Source organism: Sphaerodactylus townsendi, linkage group LG01, assembly GCF_021028975.2.
Source record: "Sphaerodactylus townsendi isolate TG3544 linkage group LG01, MPM_Stown_v2.3, whole genome shotgun sequence".
Lineage (NCBI taxonomy): Eukaryota > Metazoa > Chordata > Lepidosauria > Squamata > Sphaerodactylidae > Sphaerodactylus > Sphaerodactylus townsendi.
The window spans coordinates 121,667,163-121,688,316 of NC_059425.1; the positions used below are offsets into that span (position 1 = coordinate 121,667,163).

The 21,154-nt window shown below is 42.9% G+C and overlaps 1 protein-coding gene across 3 annotated transcripts; it reads left to right on the forward strand.

Annotated features, from left to right (window-relative positions):
* Positions 1–221: 221 nt before the first annotated feature.
* Positions 222–19,848, forward strand: DDO (D-aspartate oxidase). Of its 3 annotated transcripts, none has more exons than XM_048492801.1 (5): positions 222–327; positions 4,290–4,467; positions 8,240–8,348; positions 10,191–10,367; positions 17,750–19,848. In XM_048492801.1, the coding sequence occupies exons 2-5, from the start codon at positions 4,296–4,298 to the stop codon at positions 18,315–18,317; spliced, it is 1,026 nt and encodes a 341-aa protein (XP_048348758.1). In that variant the 5' UTR covers positions 222–327; positions 4,290–4,295; the 3' UTR covers positions 18,318–19,848. The 3 variants fall into 3 exon arrangements, with proteins under 3 accessions (XP_048348758.1, XP_048348766.1, XP_048348774.1); XM_048492809.1 differs by having other exon boundaries at positions 244–327; positions 4,293–4,467; XM_048492817.1 differs by lacking the exon at positions 222–327 and adding an exon at positions 416–505 and having other exon boundaries at positions 4,293–4,467.
* Positions 19,849–21,154: the final 1,306 nt, after the last annotated feature.

A 21,154-nucleotide genomic window follows, 5' to 3' on the forward strand; every position in this document is an offset into this window, starting at 1 on the left:
CGTTGCGATTTTCATGTTGCTTGTTGCGGCATCGCCCCACATGATGCAACCAGTGCCTGCGTCGTTCCAGACGAACCCAGAGCAACAAGCGGGATCCTCAGCTCCTCACCCGGGCAAAGTCCGCTGCGAGGTCCTAACACAAACCACATCAACTAACACATCGCTCCAGTTCCCCAGCACTGTCCAATCGGAGACCAGGAGAGGTGGCATGTGACGCTTACCCCGCTTACGAAGCCATATTTTCCTCCATTCCTGTTCCTTATTTGCTTTTAGTCGTGGGAAAGCGCCCCTTGGCAGAAAACTACCCGGATTCTTAGGCATAGAAAGGTATTTCTGGTCTCTCCGGGGTTTTTTAGTGGTTGTCAGAATCAGTTGATGACTCATGACTGAGCCCGAGGTGCAAAAGATTTCACAGCGCTGAATACATCTTTATTTGGGCAGACGTCTGACTTCTCAGCTACCTGAGGATGAAACGAGCTACAGCTATCTTGGGTCAGGGGCAAATGTGAGAAATAATCGAATTTAGCCATCGTTATAGTGCAAAAATGGTCATGCATTTTAAACGACATGCAAAGATGTTTCGGGTGTTATCTGAAGAGATGCTTTTCCCACCCTATGCGAAACCCCATTTTCAAGGCGGAACCCACACAATAATAGTTCCTGCGAACAGCAAACAATAATATAAACATCAAAATGGGATGAAAAAATGGTTTTGTTTAGGAAAGAAGCTTGTGCAGGTCTACGCAGAAGTAGGTTCTATTTCATTCATTGTGGCATGCTGCAGAGAAAAGTGTTCTTAGTACTGTAGCCATGAAGTAGTCTTTTATCCCCCCCAAAAGTTTAATAATGGTGTCATGTAGTTCTGTGTAAATATTTTTAAAACTTTAATGTAGGAAAGCGAAATTCAGCAATATACAGAAACTGTGTGTAATGTTAATGTTTTGAATGATAATGACACACAATGTGAATCATACTTTTGGAATTGCTTTCTAGCTGCCCCTGATGAAGAGCTTATTGAGTCTGAAAGGTGCTTGGCATGACAGTAACTGGAGTGCTTCCACAAGTAAATGAAGCAGCTCCTTTTGAGGTTCACCTGTTGGTCGGTGCTGTCCTTTTACCCCTCCTGAACTCAGATTACTATAATGCACAAGATTTGAATGAACAGAGTAATTATGAAGGTGAACACATGGCGGGAAAAATCTGCTTAATTATTAGCACCTGCATGTTTTTTATTCCTGAAGCTTAGAGATTTGATTACATGGAAGAGATAGTTCATTCTGAAGTGCGCACATCTTGTTAGACCACATTAGGCTCTGTTAGCCCCCAATTAGGCTGCTTGCTAGGAGGTGGGGGCAGCTCAACTGCCCATCAGAGATGGTTCATTCTGCAGCTACTGGGGCCCCTTCCCCCAATTAGGCTGCTGCTGCAAGATGAGGGAGGCTAAATTGCTCAACAGCAATGTGTGTAGTGGGGAAATATTCAAACAGAAAAGATAGATAAAATAATGTAAAAGGGTAATTGCTAATTAGCCAGAGGTTGACATAATTTATTCTATTATTTAAAATAATTTTGATTATGTTGATTGTATATAGGCATCTCCTATAAATTAAAGTACAAATCAGACTCCATTAACCAACAGTAGTTAACAGCAAAGGGAAAGATGATGAATACGTACAAAGAGACTCACCAGTTTTTGCCATCTCTTCTCATTCATCCATACAGTTTGCTTGGCACCCTCTTGTGGTAATTACGAGACATGCCGGGAGGGGAAAGGGGCCCGGCATCTGAACATAACCCACCCACCCTAGTGGAGGGAGGGGAGGAAGGGGGAGGGGTGGCATGCAAGGAAAGGGGAGGGAGAGGGCTGGAATCTGGACATGGCCCACCCACCCTAGCGGAGGGAGGGGAGGGGTGGCATGCAAGGGAAGGGGGAGGGAGGGAAGGGAGGGGGGGTGGCATGGAGGGGAGGGAGGGGGCCCAGCATCTGGACATGGCCCACCCTAGCGGAGGGAGGGGAGGGAGTGGGAGGGAGGGGTTGGAGGGAGGGGACTATAAATATGTTTTCCTCTTCTCCTTTCCCTTACACAACAGATTGTGTAACTCTAAAGAACAGGGAGACCTTCCAAAAATAAAATGGTGTTCAGGGGTATAGTAACCTTGTACCAACAAGTTTATAGTAAACAGGGATTAAATCTAAGATAAGGAGCGAAAGGGTACTGTTGTAATAAATTATGTGATGCATAAATGAAGAAGATTCCTTTCTGAGGAGGGGAAAAGAGCATATAATTTAGTTATTTCATTTGATACACTCACCAGAAATAACCAATACTGGGGAATTATCATTCAAGAGCTATGTGCCTGTTACAAAGGTCAAAATACAAACTTTTGTAAGCAAGCGAAACTTGTCTTGTTTGAAAATAAATCTTGAAAGACACTGAGAAAAAGATGTATTTGAAGTAGGCATGTATTGGGCCATGTTGGTGGTTTCTCTTGCTCACAAAACAAGAATGGTTGATAATTAAACTCCAGCAAATGTGCATTTCATTTCTATCCTTTTGGAGGCAATGACAAAAGGACTTTAGATGCTGGATCTGGACCCAGAAGTGTACTCATATCCTAACCCACAGTATTTTATATATGCACATATGTATGCATTTCAAATAATTATAGGCCGTATTGTCTAACCAACTAACTCTCAAAATGGCACAGAAAATAAAACACACAATTATAAAGTAAGTTACGATTTATGCCAAAAAGCCCTCCAGCAACCTAAGACTGCATCTGCAAAGAGGTGTGAAAATGTTCTCCTACTACAGCAACAGCAGAAGCAGCTAATGGGAAAGAAATGGATGAGAGCCATGTCTGTGTACCTGTTTGCAGACTGACTGCTGTTCTGTTGCCACCCCCCCAACACACACCTTTGCTCCCCCCCTTTTTCCCATTGTGGCTAGCCAAAAGCCCTCCAGTGGCCCAGAACACCCCTTTTCCTTTTCTTTCTTCCCTGAGCCATTCTATAAGGCAGGGGTGTCCAACTCTGCCGCTCCAGATGTTCATGGACTACAATTCCCAGTAGGACTGATGGGAATTGTAGTCCATGAACATCTGAAGTGCCAGAGTTGGACACCCCTGCCTTATAGAATGGCTATAAGGCTACAGTGCAACTTGACAAAGAAAGATTTTAAAATGTAGCTCCTTGGAGAAAGATTAAAGACGGGGAGTCAGGATGCCATCAACATGGAAGTAAATTCCACACTCTGTGTGTGTGTGTTGGGGTGTGTGGGTGGTGGTGGTGGAACCTAATGGCTTGAGTCACTCAGGAATATAGGATTCTCTATTACTGGAGTTTCCCAACTGTCTTCAAAGGCAGTCCCCCATAAAGCTCTTTCCAGTAGTCCAAATGGAAACTTTAGAACTGAAGTACGGATGCCTAGCAGGTTGCCATGAGAAAGGATGCTCTCCAGCCACCTACTTACAAAGCCACTGCCTTTCCCATTGCAGTGCAGAGAAAGTAGCAGTCTCATGCTGCAAACCTGCTTCCTCAGGACTGTGCAGCCCCACTGAGAAAGGCCTCTTTGTTTCCAGATCAGCCTGCTGACAACCTGTCTTGTTTGAGTCCAATTTGCTAGCCCTCAATCATCCTGTAACAACCCCCCACCCCACCCCAGGTGTCCCCGCTGCTCTTAGATGATGTCATCCTCTCAGCCCAATCTACCTTGCAGTGCTGCTGTAGTGATAAGATGTGATATCCCACCAGTGCCACCCCTGGCAAAAGGCAGGATTCAGACGTGACAAATGATTTCTAAAATAATGTCTCCACAAAGCTGCTATAGTATTTTATCTTTTTGTGATTTTGAAGTGAAGCAAGGGTTGATATACCTATCCCTCTGTGAGTGGTACACATGTCATAAGTTTGGACAGTTTTCTTCAGTTCAGAATTAGGTCTTCTTCTGGCCACTTTCTGAACACGTGTAGGTAGAGTGGCTTCAAAGTTTTTCACACTGGCTGCGTTCAACCTGTTTCTTTCAGGGCTATCTTATAACCAATTAACCTTATTGTAGATGGACTATTACCACAGCATTGAACTTCTCCTAACATTACCAGTGCTTTGGGAATGTTCTAACTACTTACTTGTATGAGTTAAGAATTCTAAAAATCTTAAACTGCTCAAGGCTGTTTATTTTTCAAATGGATAACAAGAACCAGCAGATAATATTTAAAAAGTAATTCTTGTTTAGTATTTTTAATATGACCTTTAAAAGTTTCTTTTGTTCCCTTTCCTATTCTCATAGCAGAACATGACCAAGGCCAAAATTGCAGTTGTTGGTGCTGGGCTGATTGGCCTCTCCACGGCCGTGTGCATTTCAGACTCTATGCCAAACTGCTCTGTGACTGTAATTGCTGACAGATACACACCGAACACAACCAGTGATGTAGCAGCTGGTATGCTGATTCCACATGTTTTCCCAGGTAAGTGAAAGTTTTATTTTAAAGTGCAGACTGCAAAGGTTGTGAGTTTTCAATATTTCTGTGCAACTTCCCTTCAAATGGTTTCCCAAAAGAAATAAGTGTGATCTTCAGGGCAGATTTCATGACATTAATTCAGCATGTGTTGAGCAGCAAGGTTGGGTAGTGGTTGGTGTTTATTTTCTATAACGAAAGATTGTGCTATCCAACTTCTAGAACAGGGGTAGGGAACCTGCGGCTCTCCAGATGTTCAGGAACTACAATTCCCATCAGCCCCTACCAGCATGGCCAATTGGCCATGCTGACAGAGGCTGATGGGAATTGTAGTTCCTGAACATCTGGAGAGCCGCAGGCTCCCTACCCCTGTTCTAGAAGTTGCGCTATCCAACTTCTGTGTTGTGGTACCACATCCCTCATGGCAAACATAATTGATGCAGGTACACAGATTTGTGCCATTGTATTTGTCACACAGAGTATAAACTGACTGAAGTTTTTTTATTTGGAAGGCCTGTGTCCAGTAGTGGGATTCAAATAATTCAACAACCAGTTCCGGTGGTGGGTTTCAAATAATTTAACAACTGGTTGTTTACAAGCACTATTTTAACATTGGTTCTGCCGAAGTGGTGAGAACCTTCTGAATCCCACCACTGCCTGTGTCCCATTCCCATATATGATCTCATTCCCATATATGATCTCATTCCCATATATGATCTCATTACTCTGCAGTGAAGAGAATCTGTTCTGTACATGGCAAGAGACACTGGCCTTCATACAAACATATTCTGAAGATAAAGGGTACTTGTTTTCTTGGAGAGGGTGGCAATTTAAGTAAATTCCTCCTTCCACTGTAGATCCCAACCAAGCAATTCCTGGGGGTCCACTGACCACCCTATTGGACAGAATTTCAGAGGGCCCAGCAGCGGAAGCAGAGAATCAGTCAAAATCACCACCTCCTCTTAAGAAGATATATGTACGCTTAAGTCATTGGAACTGCTAATTCTTGATGTATTGCATTCTGCTTGTGTGTGTGTAAGAGAGAGAGCGGGGTGATTTTCAGAAAACACAAACCAATTGCCCATATTGCTTGTTCAATTCCACCCTCTCCCAAAAATGTCGGGAAGTTGTATTTTGCAACAGGGCTCTAACATGTAACAAAACAAACATGTAACAAAAATGAACGAATAATGTTTATGTGTGTACGAGCATTTTGCCTAGTACTTATGAAGATGAAATTTTGTGTGCCCTCAACCTAAGCCCTCTGTGAAGTCCTCAGGGCCAGAGGCTGCGCCCCCCTGTGGTGGGGCCACCTTTTCCCACATTGTCACATAGGAGGCAATGCACCAGAACAGTGAAACTGGTATTTTAACTCCTGGATTCCTTTACGTTGCCAACTGCAGAAGTTAGTGGCCACCAAGTGGCTTAGCCATCTCAAGCTTCCTCAACTCCAGAGGTTTACACCGCACTGCCAGGGCCATTTTCCCCACCTGGGTCCTTCCCCCCAGGTCCTGCCAGTCCTGCTTTGGCTGCTGCACCCACCCTCCAGCGTTAAGCTGGGGATAGCCATCAGCCGGGGTCAGGTGTGAAAAGTTCTTCCTGGCTACTCCTGGAACCAGGAATGTTGCTTACTTTGCAGAAGGTGTGGCCCTTTCCTGCTTGTAAGGGCCCCAAGACTGCCTGCCTACAGCCCCCTCTCAGCCTTCACTCAGCTCCCTCAGCTGGGGCCATTCATCCTCCTTTCTCTGGCCATTCCTAGTTCCTATTTCTCTGCTCAATCTCTTGAATAAACCTTTTCTCTCAAGGTGGTTTTTACCTCTTATCCCCAAGAAGGAGCAGCAGTGGCATAGGAGGTTAAGAGCTCGCGTATCTAATCTGGAGGAACCGGGTTTGATTCCCAGCTCTGCCGCCTGAGCTGTGGAGGCTTATCTGGGGAATTTAGATTAGCCTGTGCACTCCCACACACACCAGCTGGGTGACCTTGGACTAGTCACAGCTTCTCTGAGCTCTCTCAGCCCCACCTACCTCACAGGGTGTTTGTTGTGAGGGGGGAAGGGCAAGGAGATTGTAAGCCCCTTTGATCATTGTAAGCCCCTTTGATCATGCATTGCCCAGGGGAGTGCTGCCATCCAAGGGAGGGAATTCCATAAGTAGCTGAGCTCGGGTGTGTAGGAACTGGGCACCCCAGCTCCTGGCCATGTGCTACCCTGCAACATGCTGCCCAAGAGAATGCCACTGTGCCATCCATGTGCCCTACCAACCTGGTCCCGCTGCTGCAGATGAACCACAAGTGTGTGTGTGTGTGTGGGGGGGGGGATTAGTCCATAAGTAACCGGGCTGGGGCAGTAGTGAACCAGGCGCCCCAGCATTGTAACAGCAGCAAAGTGCAGCCCTCGGCCAGAGGGCAGGAGCTGGGCAGAGACAACTTCAATCACATCAGCTGCTGGAGCTGGGAAATACACTTTGCACCCACTCAGGAACTCTTCTGCCAGGGTCTTGCACAGACCAGTTCTGGAATCGGATGCCCCCTGTGCTTGCTCTGGAGCTGTGCCTTTTGTTCTTAGTACAAAAGTAGCAGGAGCAGTGGGACTCCTACTGCAGGAGGCTGGAGAGTAGCTGGTATTCCATCTGCCCCTCCCTGAGGGGTGCATTTTTTGGAAGGGGGCACAATTTCAGTACATGCTGCAGGAGCCATTTTATACAGGTCTGCCACTAGCTATTGCTGCCCCGCCTGGCCCGTTTTTCCAGCCCTACCTCTGGGCTACTGCATTCCTTAGGGCTGTGCTCTGCCTCTTGTCCCCCAGGGAAGAAGCCCTGGGTTGTGACACTCTCACTCTCTTTCACGTGCAGGTATGAAGCTGCCTTGCACTGAGTTGGACCAAAGGGGCCGTCTAGCTCAGTGTTGTCCACACCAACTGGCAGCATCTCTTCTGTGTCTCTGGAAGAAAAAAACCCTTCCCAACACCTGAGTTCTTTACCCATCACACCCCCCCCCCTTCCTTTCCATGGGAGCAATTTAGAAGGTTGTCACTGGACTGCATCCCAGATGAGGAGCCGCAATATCAACTTCCCTTTGTTTGCTGTCTTAAGTCAGTGCTAAACTTTCATCCTTGATCAATTGGTTGGTTGTTAGGTAATACCAGAGACAACATGTCATGGGTGTAGGGTTGGGGAGACATTTCTGGAGCAGTTCTCCCACAAGAGAACTTGGTAGTACTTCTGTGAAAAAAAATGTGACATGCTTTAAATACACTGTTCTCTTTCCAAACATTAAGGTGATTGTCTTGCATTTGTAAAAGCCTTGGATTCAGTTAAATCTGGTAGATGTTATACTTCCAGCCAGTCTGTGAACTATTTGTCTGCCGTCTGTAAGACTATCAGGATGGGGATGATCTTTGCAAACTGTGCTCATAGTGCCTCTTTCTGTGCCTCAACTGCTACAATCCAAGATCTTGCTCTTATTCCGGATTCTGCTTGTACTCTTGACTGTGTAATTAAACCTTTTATCAGAATCAATTAAAGCCACTTTTGAAGATAGGCAGTACATTTATAGGGGGAAGAGGCCATCATATTGAGCTACATGCACCTACAAATATCACCTTCACTGGCTTGTATCTGAATACTGAAATACAAAATCATTGATTTCAATGCAACCAATTTTACAATGATACAACTTTTCTCATGTGGAATATTAATGTGTGTTGTTTTGAATGTCTTTGTTTTCCTACAGGTTCCAGTACTGGATAACTTTTTTATTTCAAATTTGATTCTTTGTGTGCAGGCGTGCCAGTTCATCAACAGAAGCAGTGGTTTAGGGAGACCTTTGACTACCTTTCAGGAATCTGTAATTCCTCTCAGGCTTCAGAGGCTGGGATTCATTTGGTATCTGGGTAAGGAAGGAGCTCATTGAAGGTTTCATTCCAATATTCCTACTGGAACCAGAGTAATAGGCAGGCAGACGATGTAGCAACCTTGCTGAACCTGAGTGGGACCTGCATCTCATCTGTGTGTAGGAGGGAAACTACCAGGAACCCTGTGAATGCTGACTAGGACTCCCTTGATGACAGGCACTCTATAAATGTAATACAGACATACTTTGGAATAGTACCTTATGACTATATTAAGAAGATGAAGGGAAAAGAAACACAAGCAAAGCCAAGTAGGGGCTAGTAAGACAAGGGTAACATCCCACTGATTCATCTGTGTTGCATTTTATTTATTTATGGCAACCCTGTAGGGTTTGCCATTGCTTGCCTCTGCATCATGACCCTGGTATTCCTTGGGGGTCTCTTATCCAAATACTGCTTAGTTTCTGAGATCTGAAGAAATCAGGTTAGCCTGGACCAGGGGTCTGCAACCTGGAGCTCTCCAGATGTTCATGGACTACAATTCCCATCAGCCCCTGCCAGCATGGCCAATTGGCTATGCTGGCAGGAGCTGATTGTAATTGTAGTCCACAAACATCTGGAGAGCCACAGGTTGCAGATCCCTGGCCTGGACCATCCAGGTCAGGGCATTCAGAAGACAACTGTGGTTAAGTTGATATTGGGCTCACACACCAACCCAGGTCCTCCCAGACCCCCCTCCCAATTAGAAGCTTACTCCAGATATATATGATGTATAAACTGGTGTATTTGGGTTAGTCCCTCCCATTAACTGTGAATGCAAACCTAGATTAAACTCTCTTGTCGACTTCTGGCTAGTATGGGGAAAAACTAACTCCAGGGAACCTAGGCATCTACATTCATCCATCATGGTTGCTAGAGTTAGTTCCAGCTTGAGATTCTTTCATTGTACTCCATGCAAGTAGGAAGGGGGACAGGAAGAAAGTTTGAGCTGCCTGTTTAAGCTGGGAACAAGCCAATTTTGTACACTCTGTACACATAATTAATTAGGTTTGCCATCGAAATGCAGCCTTATAGTATGACCTGCATTTCTCAAATAAGCACATCTTTTCTCCCCTTATAATACAGGCTTATGATCAGCAACCTGCTTGTTATTGGGACAAGTCTATTCAGGGTGGCTCCAGGGCTGTTGTTTTTCCCCTTGAGTCCTCAGGTAAAGGCCTAGAGCAGTGGTGGTGAACCTCTGGCACTCCAGATGTTCATGGACTACAATTCCCATCAGCCCCTGCCAATTGGCCATGCTGGCAGGGGCTGATGGGAGTTGTAGTCCACAAACATCTGGAGTGCCATAGGTTTGCCACCACTGGCCTAGAGTATGCTTTTGAGCGCTAGCTAAAATCAAAGTGAAAGGCCAAGAGTGTATTTGTGTGTATTTGCATTCACTGAACTCTGTCCTGTGGACACTTTTGTATTTGCATTGCCCAACTAGCCCTTCTTCTGGCTATAAATTGACTCTGAATATACAACGAAATAGAATAAATTGGTGCATAAGTTGATATAAAGCAGAAGCTGTTTAATACCAATGTATGTACAAAGCTCCAAAAGGCTCCACTGTATATATGGAGTTACCAGCTGCCCTGTTCCCTTCAATACCAGGAAACTCACTATGTATTCAATACATTATAAAACTCCGTGTTTATCATCACTAGGGCAAACAACAGGAAACAGCCCTATTTTTGTGCTTTGACTGCTGTGTAACCTATGACATGGTTTGGATATACTACTAAATTAGTTCCTAGATTATATTTTCAAATCTGGGAAGAAAATTTAACACAGTGAAATGCTTACTGTGTTTTGTATATAATTGTTCTTTTCTGTGTCTGTGAGCTGGCAGATCTTTAAAACTGTTCCTGAGGAGAAGACACCATACTGGTCTGATGTTGTTCTGGGGTTTCGCTCAATGACTGAAAAAGAGATGAAGAAATTTCCACAGCATAAATTTGGTCAAGCCTTTACTACACTCAAATGTGACTGCCCACCCTTCCTGCACTGGTTAGAGAAAAGGTATGTATGCTTTGATGAATACCTTACTATATTTTGATAATCCAACAGGAAAGTCCCTTATTCCTGCTTTTTAAACAGATTTCCTTTCTATGCATAAAAATCAATCTTAGTTTCCAACTACGATCACTCCATGTTGGAAGGGCTACATCAACCTCCAAAACTTAAGTCAGCCTGCTGGGGCGACATGATCACACTTTCCCCCTTGTCTTCACACCATGACTCTCAGTGGCTTTCAGTACCATAACGATCATGCTATCCGTCTGGACTGCCTTTCCAGGCTGGGACTGAGCAGCACCATTTTACAGTGGTTTGGTCCTACAGTGGTAGCTCGGTTATCATTGACTTTGGTTTTCGTCCGTTTCAGTTTTCGTCTACTTTTTCTGGGCAAAATTTGTCTCGGTTTTCGTGGATTGCCTTGGTTTTCATCGCTCGCTCGCTCGCTCCCTCCTGTTTTCAGGGGAAGTCACCCAAGCGAAAGGAAGGTTTCCCCGTCCTTCCTTTTGCTCCCTCTGCCCTCCCAGCTGGGATTCCTCAAACCCCAGCCGGGAGGCAGCGGGAGCTCCTTATTTGGGCAGTGACATCAGTATCACTGCCCAAATAAGGAGCTTCCTCTGCCTCCCGGCTGGGGTTTGAGGAAGCCAATTAATCCATTCGAGGCACTTTTTGGAGTGCCTCGAACAGATTAATTGGATTTCCATTGATTCCTATGGGAAATGGTGCCTCGATTTTCGCCGATTTTGGTTTTCATCGATTCCTTTCAGATGAATTATCGACGAAAACCGAGGTATCACTGTACTTGGAGGGTGAATTTCAGAAGATGGTGATGGGGTATTGATGCTCAGCACCTTGACTTTTGGCCTATGTAGTCCTGCCCGGCTCCATCTTTTCAACATATACAGGTACATGAAACTGCTGGATAAGGTCATCTGGAGATTTGGGCTGGGTTCTCTCCAATACACAGATGGTTAGTTCCATCTCACATTTCTAGCCAATTCTAGAGAGGCTATAGAAACCATTTCTGGAGGCAGTTTTGGAGTGGATGTGGACTAATTAACTGAAGCTTAAACCAACAAGATGGAAGTGCTACTGGTGAGTGGAAAGTCTGACACAGGGCTTAAGATGTCTCCTGCTCTGGATGAGGTTATGCTCCCTTTGAAGGAATAAGTTCATTGTGCCTTTTACAATTTTTGATTGGTTAGTCATCTGTGGCCTTGCATAGACAGGAAATATCTGATCATTGTGGTACATGCCCTGGTAATATCTATATTAGGTTACTGCTATTCACTCTCTGTGGGCTGCCTTCAGAAACTTCAGTTAGTGCAGAATGCTGCAGCCAGGTGTTGACTGGAATGGATTGTAGAGATCATATCACCTCAATCTTGGCCCATCAACTCTACCCAGTTTGTTTCTGGGCACAATTCAAGGTGCTGATGTTGACCTTCAAAGTCCTGTATGATTTGGGATTACGATGCTTGAAAGACCACCTACTTCATTACAAACTAACCTGACTGCTGTGGTCATCTTCAAAGACCCAGCGTTGGATGCCCTTGCCTTCTGAGATTAGGGCCTTCTCAGTCGTGGCATCGAGACTCTGAAACTCTCTCCTCAGAGAGACTCACCTGTATCCTTCTGCTGTCATCTTCCATCAGTAGGTGAAGACTTTTTTGTTTCACTCAGTGTTCCCGCAATGATCCTTCCTTCCTCACTCATGTTTTAAATGTTTTAATAGCTATATTTTAGCTTGTTTTTAATGTTTTTATTGATGTTTTTGTTTGGTTTTAACGATTTTTAAATCTATTGGCTTTCTTGGTGGCCCTGATGATGGCAGAAAGGTGGGGTTTAAGTTTTGTAAATAAATAATGCATTTTAATTCCTAAACACGTCTGTTTGAATTGGTTTATTTGTCACAGCTTCTCCATTAGCTTGAAACTTTTCATCTAGAGCTTTTCAGTTCCCTTACAGAACAATAGTTCTCAAAGTTCTTTGAATAGAATTAATGACAATAAACAAGTTTGAAGTTAGTTATTTGAGACTGTTGTAGGCTGAAACATGGCCATAGTTTAGCCTAGCATGCCCACTGATGGTGAGTTAGATTTTCCAAGTGCACCTGCAGAAGTGGATCTCCTCAGCCTTCTCTCAGTAGGTCCCTTAAATGCCTAAAAAGTATGCAGTTGGGAAAGCCTTATGGATAAAATACCATGCAGCATGATGGGCTGCAATGAGGAGAGAGAATCAGGTGAGATATCTGTCTCCATTTTTTCTGTTTGAGGAAGCTCAGCAGAACAGACTTTCCACTTGTGTAACTGTAATGCTTTCGCCCAGTTCACCCTCTTTACTGCTGCCCACCTCCTTCCCCATGCTATGTAGCATTTTGTTTGTAAAGCACCCACAGCCTCCAGCATTGGCTTTTCAGAGGTCACAGTGGGCTACTGCAGGAAGGAGAAGACAGGAAAGATCTGCCTCCACAAGCACTGTTGGTTTGTAAGACCCAACCATCCTGTATGCATCTCCTATATTGGATGGTGGTCTTCAGTTTTCAAGGTATATTTGGTCTGAATCCTCAATCTCAGATATGTTTGAATCTGATCTTGCGGATGAAAATTCTGATGAGAAAATGGAATGTTATAATTGCTGGTGTGATTATTTAACTGAGCATTTGTAGAATATCTGGCTAGGTACAATCTGATCAAATCTGATTTGGTCTAGTCTGGAAATGCTTTATTCACACTGGTCTTTCATTAAACTTCTCAAAGAAGATAGCCCTTTCTAGTTTTTATTGGGCTGCATTCAGATTTTGTCTGCATTTCTGCATCGTCTGAATCGGTTTAGATGGTGGCAGAGCCTTCCTCCAATTGCAGGCAGCCTTTGACTGGTCCTCTTGTGGTGGAAGAGGCATGTCCTTGAAAGGTTCTGCTGCTAGCAAAACAGATACTAAGATCCAACCCCTAATAATTCATAAAAACATAACTATCTGTTAACTGACTTGTTGGATTAGACCAAAATCTGTCAAGCCCAACATGATTTCCAGAAGCAACCAGTCAGATGTTTTTGGTTATGAAGGTGATGGCAGTCTCCTGTTGTTTGCCCTCAGCACCTGAGAGGTATACTACCTCAATAAATGGAAGTTCTCTTTAGCTGTTGTGGTTAGTAGCCTTGATAAAAAATATCTTCCACATATTTGTCTGATCTTTTTTCAAAACAATCTAAGCTAGTAGCCCTTACTGCACCTTGTAGTAGAGAATCACATGTTATGTATGCTTAATACTATCATTAGTCTTGAACAGGGGTAGGGAACCTGCGGCTCTCCAGATGTTCAGGAACTACAATTCCCATCAGCCCCTACCAGCATGGCCAATTGGCCATGCTGACAGAGGCTGATGGGAATTGTAGTTCCTGGTTTATCGGAAAAGCCGCAGTCTGATAATCTGCTCACTTTAGTGGATGATGCCATTTTCTGGCATTTTGAGTTGATGGCAGAAAGTGCTGTCAAGTTGCAGCCTTTTCAAGAGACAGAGGTGGTTTGCCACTTTCTGTGTAGCACTCCTGAATTTCTTTGGTGGTCTCCTATCCAAGTACTAATCAGGGCTGAAACGGCTTCGCTTCGCTTCCGAGATCTGACCAGCTAGGGCTAGCTTGGGACATCCAGGTCAGGGCAGCATTATGAGTCAGGGAGACAAATTTCCCTTTGCATACATTGAAATGTTGCAATCTGAGTAATGTAGTGCAAAGTTTAATGAAAGATGATTAATGAAATTTAGCTGCTAAAGTGCTGGGCTAACATTTTCCCCTTTAGAGTAATCCTAGACTAAGCACTCTTTATTCCTCCAGTGCTTTCTGACGTAAGAGTTGCCTGAAGGGAACACAGCCCTTGTCATGTTTCATTTCTTAAACAATACTGAAAATGGTGCTGAAGCTCAGCTAAATTGAGGAATCCATTTAGGGCCTGTCAGAAAGGCTCTGCAGAGGCCTCTGATGCTCCTCATTTCTGTTTTACACTCTTGTAATTTCCCAGTGGAGCTGCCTGGTCCTCAGAGTGATGACACTGAAACTAACCCTAATGAAAGGAGTGGAAGTTATGCTGACAGACGGGTTTGAAGGATGGAGTCCAAGCTGTGGAAACCAAGGACCTTGGCTACCCTAAGTTATCAAAAAGTGACTTCCTCAATAGAACTTGCATGCCCTGAAAATAAGGATTCCACAGTTCATACAATAATTTCCCTTGCGCTGCCCCATCATATATTAAAAAAACCTATTATGCAATTTATAAACAACAGCTTAAGTTGTATGATTGCTTTTATAATGACACCATTCTTACAGCAGTAGTACTAAGCTATGAAGATAGGACTACACCAAAAAACAAACAGTTTCATAGTCCGTAGTTAACAAAATAAATTGCACAATTCCTTCAGTGATTGTAATAAACAGACCAAGCAGTGCTTGTTAAACTTATTAGAATTTCTTGAACCAGGTGATGAAGGACTTAATTAAGTTCCATATGGATGGGAATCTTAAGAGGTGTGGAAATTGTTTTTTAAAATGTAAACTTTTATTCATCCATTAACAGTATTACAATATAATAAAATCATTATAGTAGCATCAAAGAAAACTAAACAACTATATCCATTAAAAATGTTTCTATACACTACTTGTTTCCAACACCGTAACATCCATCATATATTACATCTAAAAAGACTTCCTGCTACAAATATTATTATACATATCACCTATAATTGTATCATGTTTATATCATTAATTATTTCAATTGTTTTCACCAACATTCAAACAAGAGGGAGGAAATTTAAAAATCCCTTATTAAATTCAAATTCCATTACACCTTACATCAGACAAACAAAAAATATCGTTTTCTCATTAACATTGAATACCTGTTGACAGAAACCTATATATATTTTTGTTCCATTCAAAAATTTTACTAATGGTTGTCAGTCTTCTCTAAATTTCTCCAAATTATGATATTCCATGGACATTGTCAATTTATCTAAAAACGTATATTCTACCAGCTTCCCTTTCTTTGCTAACAGAGTTCTTGCTGCTGTGACCATATATGACACTAGTTTCTTGTTCTTGTCTAGCATTGGACATAAAATGTTTAACAGAAACATTTCCGCTCTGAATTTAGTACTGTGTCCTAGTATCTTTTCCATCCTGTTATAAATTTAATACCAAATTGAAAACAATATTTTGCAAAGTTCAATAGACAATGCAGGAACAAAAGTATTTCAAATAATATTGTTGTAATTTCCTTTCCCAAGAAAATTTTCTTTCTTTCCTGTCTTCTGAGAAAAGAAACAAAGATCGATCTCCAAATCTAGTATTATAATGATGCCCAAACTCACATGCTGAATATCAGTTATTTTTACTTACTCTTTTCATCTTCCATGTTGGTGTCTGTTTCATACTTGGCTCCAAGTTCAAATGTCTAACTGTGCTATCTAAGGTGGGGGTGAAGCTGCATTGGAAGTGGTGTGACCCCTGCGCCGGCATCATTGCCACCAGCTCTGCACAAAATGGCATAGATGCCTGGGCAGAGGTACTTTCCTTGGCACTGTGTGTCTCTGTGGCACCCAAATCCAGACACTTGCCCTCACTCTGTTCACATGAGCAGAGCCAACCAGTGGAGTTTCGGTGGGGGAATGTTCCCTTTTTGTAGCGCAGGAAAGTCTAGCTCAGGAAAAAGAGCAGACAGTGAATGGTAATATGGCACAGCAATATAGCTCTATCTCTGGGAGAGAGAAGAAAGTGTACAATTGTTAGGTCTGTGTCTGGTCATGAGCTGACCTTGGACAATTTAGTCTGACTCTGGAGAAAGGGCATGTTGGGGTGGATGGAATCCTGTGTGTAAGAGAGGACCCAATCTTGTGGCTAGCCAATAGAAGTCTGTGCCTGAAGCATTGTAGAAAAGTCTGACTACTCTGTGAAGTCATAACCAGTTTAAATTTTTGTACCTCAGCCAGGTTTCTACTTTGCCTACCTGGAAACCTGTGCTGGTGTTTGTTCATTTAAAATCATCATGTACATAAGTAAATCTTACAGCACAATCCAGAGGGTTGCAGCAGCTGGAGACAGCTCTGTGCCACATCTGAGGAAATCCAGGTGATGTAGGGAAGCAGCAAAAAAAAAAGTCCCCTGCTGCTGGAGAAACCTCCATAGCCTGTAATGGACTTATGCCATCCTTTCAGGTAGCATAAATTCGACTGCTATGCTGGGCGTGTTCCTGGGCTGAAAGCCTGGTAGAAGCTGACTAAGGTTGGTTCCACCCCCAGGAACACCCCTAGCCTTTCCACAGTTGCGCTAGTGGCCAGGTTGAGGCCAATGCAGCTCTTGGACCGAAGCCCACTTCCAGATCACCTCCCTTTTTGGCCCTCCCTGCTGGCATAAGTACCACATACACTGGCAGGGTGGGCAAACACACTGGCGCAGTCCAGTGCCAGTCCCAAGAACTGATTCGTGCTCCCCCCCTCATGATTGGGCTGTCCATTGTTTATATATTAATCCACTCTCAGTGATCTCAATAATTTTCTTGTGCATTACAGAACTTACCTCTTAGCAGTGAATTCCCTGTGGAAAAACAGGAAACTGAAGGGAAGGTTTATGGTTCAAAATGAATCTGAAACCCAAAAAATCTTAGGAGGGTGTGTGCATCCTTTAATTAGTAAAAAAGAATGCTTGCCATAATATGTGTTTTCTGGACATCATTCTAAAAATAGTAAATTAAACTGTCCAGTATTATAGAATGCTGGAGATCAGGGTAGATCTTGGCTGTAAAATCCATGACTTCTGGATATTATTTGTAGAACTTAGTACCTCACTTTTAATTTCCCCAAACCTGGCTTTTTTCAATTGTAAGATGGGGTTTTGTTCTTTTTAAAAAATTAATGCTTTTTAATTTTCATTTCACTAACTGAACTATAGAAATGCGGTGCTTAGCCGTGTGATTGGATGTTTTATCTGGTGATCAAACTGCAAGCGGACAAACTGATCCAACTCCATGGGGCTCTGGCTCAGTGGCATACCAGCCACTTGGCGTGCAGAAGGTCCCACATTCAAACCCTGGCATCTCCAGTAAGGATCAGATGGTAGATGGTTTGCCTGAGACCTGGCCTGAGTCCCCGGAGAGCTGCTGCCAGCCTGAGTAGACAATACTAACCTTGGCGGACCAAGGGCCTGATTTGTAAAAGGCGGTTTCATGCGCATGTAGCCTCTGCTGTAGATTCAGGTAGCCTCTGTTGTAGATGACTTGATGATGTATTTGTGAGTGCACCAACTTTTTAAAACTATTTAAAACCACTCCAGACTCTAATTTAAAAAGGCAATTCACGTTAACAGGTCATTGCCATGGTTAACCTTTGGTGTTTTCTTTGCAGGCTGAAGGAAAATGGAGGCCGTGTGCATGCTAGAAAAATTGAAGATTTATGGGAACTGCACAGTGACTATGACATCGTAGTGAACTGCTCTGGCCTTGGCTCTCGGAAGCTCATGCGTGACCGGGAGATATACCCCATCAGAGGACAGGTTCTCAAAGTTCGTGCCCCTTGGATCAGACACTTCATTCGTGATGGGGATGGATTAACATACATCTTTCCAGGGATACACGATGTGACTTTAGGTGGGACAAGACAAAAAGACAACTGGAGCCTGTCCCCTGATCCCCGTACCAGCAAGGACATCCTCAGCCGATGTTGTGCTCTTGAACCTTCACTTCACAAAGCTCAGGATGTAAAAGTGAGGGTAGGTCTGAGGCCAGCCAGGTCAGCTGTCAGATTGCAAAAAGAGGTATTGGTTCGAGGCAGCGAGAAGCTACCGGTTGTCCACAATTATGGGCACGGCAGTGGTGGCTTTTCAGTGCATCAAGGTACAGCCAAAGAGGCAACTCGGTTAATTAAAGAATGCGTTGTAGCACTGGAAATGTCCAGGTGGAAGGCAAAACTATAAACTCCAAGGAATCTTTCTCTTTTTAACGAGGAACCTAATTGGATCAGAATGTTCTGAAGTAATGAAGTTGGGCTGTAGGGTTCTCAAGTGCATGTATAACTTTTGATTATTCAACACTTGTGAGGCAATGTGAGACAATGTGAAAGCTTTATCTGTACTGTTTAGTCTGTAGTGAGCCATTCAGATACCAGCTGTCACTGCATGTGACATTAGGTGATGAATCTGCATAAGTCGCAAAAACACCACTTTTTAAAATGTTTTATTTTTGTAAATTATATACATGATTAAACTAACACTGTGCCTCGGAGAGGAGCAGATTTTTCCCTGACATGCCTCTGAAGATGTCAACCACAGATGTGGGTGAAACACATGACCACTAAGCCCAGAAAACTCACAACAACCAAAACTATTTCATTTCATTTATTATGTTTATAGTCTGCCCTCTTACAATGAGAGTCAAACTCAGGGCATCATGGTTAAAATAATATATATTAATTGGTAACAATTAAAATTATCTTTAAACATCTAAATTTAAATCTCCCTGGCGCCCTTAATAAAATTTAAACTCAAATGGGAAACAGCCAGGGAGGGAGGGAAAATAGAAAAGGAACACAAGGAGCACAAGGAAAAGGCTTAACCAGAATTAACAAATAACAAATAAATTATCAATTAACTGAAAACAGTAAACAAATAGTGGTAAGGAAGCCAGCAAGATGGAACCGTCACTGTCTCAACCATAGGCCTGGTGGAACATCTCCATCTCGCAGGCCCTGGGGAATGGAGCCAAATAGGGCCAGTTCTCAGTACAAAGAAATAGAAACAGCAACAGAAATAACACATCATATACCACACTTTTCCATAGCTCAAAGTATAAGGGTTAAAGTTAAATCTAAATTGAAGTTTTGCTGCCAGTAAGGCAAACAGCATTTCTGTTATTGATTAACAAGGATTTTGTTGTCTGATACCTTATTGGGACAGCCTCCCTTAGCTTCAATCACTTCAAGGTCTGACAAACTTTATCAATCCATTTTTATATTCTATTTGACTCCAATTTCCAATTACTGTGCCATAACAATTTAGCTGCTAATGTGAGATCCAAAATCATATTTAATGAGATATAAGTCCCAAGAGACTGATTTGCAAATAGGTTGTATCCTGTGCCAGTTTTGTAGCCCTGTAATTGAGAGTGAAAATGAGATTAAACAAAAACAATTTTGGCTGTATAACTTAATACCTTCATGCTTGCTATTCTACCAAACTAAAATAGTTGAGGCTCAGGCCAGCTATGTAATTCTTGAACTGGGTTCCATAATTTTAGGTAATTATTTGCAAATAAATCTGCTATAGTACATAGCATCAGCAAACCTAAAAATCTTATCAGATCCACAGGTTCCATTACATCTGTATTTGATTTCCTTTTGTTGACATCTATATTCACTTCTAACCAATCTATTTTGTTTTATTTATTGTGTATCCATAACCTTTTCTCTAATTTTGCACCTAGAATAAACTGTTTTATTCAGTACCATTACTTCTTAATGGAATTGTTTCTTACAGACAGTTATTGTTCATATGATAATCTGTGGTTCCAAATCTTACTTAATACTCTTGTTTTTAAACCTACTACTTTTCAGATTCTGCTGATCTGTTATCCAGTTTAAAATCTCAGGAGTTCATGCAGCAGAAGTGTACATTTTAAAAAGTAACTAATTTCATCTAAGTTAACAGAAGATTGTGCTTTCTGTTTTTCAAAGGAAAAGTGGACTGGGGAGAAAGTAACCTCTGCTATCTTATTTGGGGTTTTTCACATCATAGAGTAACTGCATTTTTAGGGCAGTTCTTGCAACTGAAAATGGACTCCCAAAAGGCTAATCTATAAACAGAGGAAATGTTAATCCTTCTTTATCAGCAAATGGAAGATAAGGCACACATCTATTGACTCAGATATTCCATAGTTCCTAGGGTATTTTTAACACAAATTTCCCCAAACATTTTATTCCACCAGCATTCATTATTTGAGATCTCCCAACTCACCCTTTCAATTCACTTGTGTGAAGCAGAGTAGAGGAAACTCTGGTCTGAACCAGTAGGGCTCTTTCCATGCTTACTTTTAAGCAGAGCCAGTGGCTGGAGAAGGCTTAAAACCCCAGTTGATGGAGACTGCTTTTTGATCTCCGGCTGTTGCATAGCCAAAGAGCAGGTCCTGGGGCAAAGGGAGGCCTGCTGAGAAGTCAGAGGCTTCTAGAACCTTCTGTCTGTCCTGCCACTGGATTTCACCCTCCCTTTGGCTCACCCTTATGTCTGAATATAGCTATTTTGCAAGTCTATTCTAACCCCCTTTCCAAATAATTCTGGCCATGCGGAACTCTTATGTGACAGTAATGATTTTTCAGCACTTCAGAAGATTTTGGCATTTTGTTACAGAGACTGTTAGAGGATGTAAAAGTGAACTGTGTTTGTCCAAGGTACTTATTCTGTACCATAACATTTTCAGTCATTTGGATTTTGACAGTGCTCTGCTTTGTCGAAGGCTTTCATGGCTGGAATCACTGGAGTGATGTGTAGTTTCCGGGCTGTACGGCCGTGTTCTAACAGCATTCTCTCCTGACGTTTCGCCTGCATCTGTGGCTGGCATCTTCAGAGGCAAAACGTCTGGAGAGAATGCTGTTAGAACACGGCCGTACAGCCCGGAAACCACACAGCACTCCAGTACCCTGCTTAATTACAGAACAAAATTAATTACAGATTACAGTGCAAAAATGGTTCTCTTCCTTGCAAACAAAGGCAACTGATGGGATTATGGGACAATAGTTTGTTTCCCATGCAATAAAATCAGA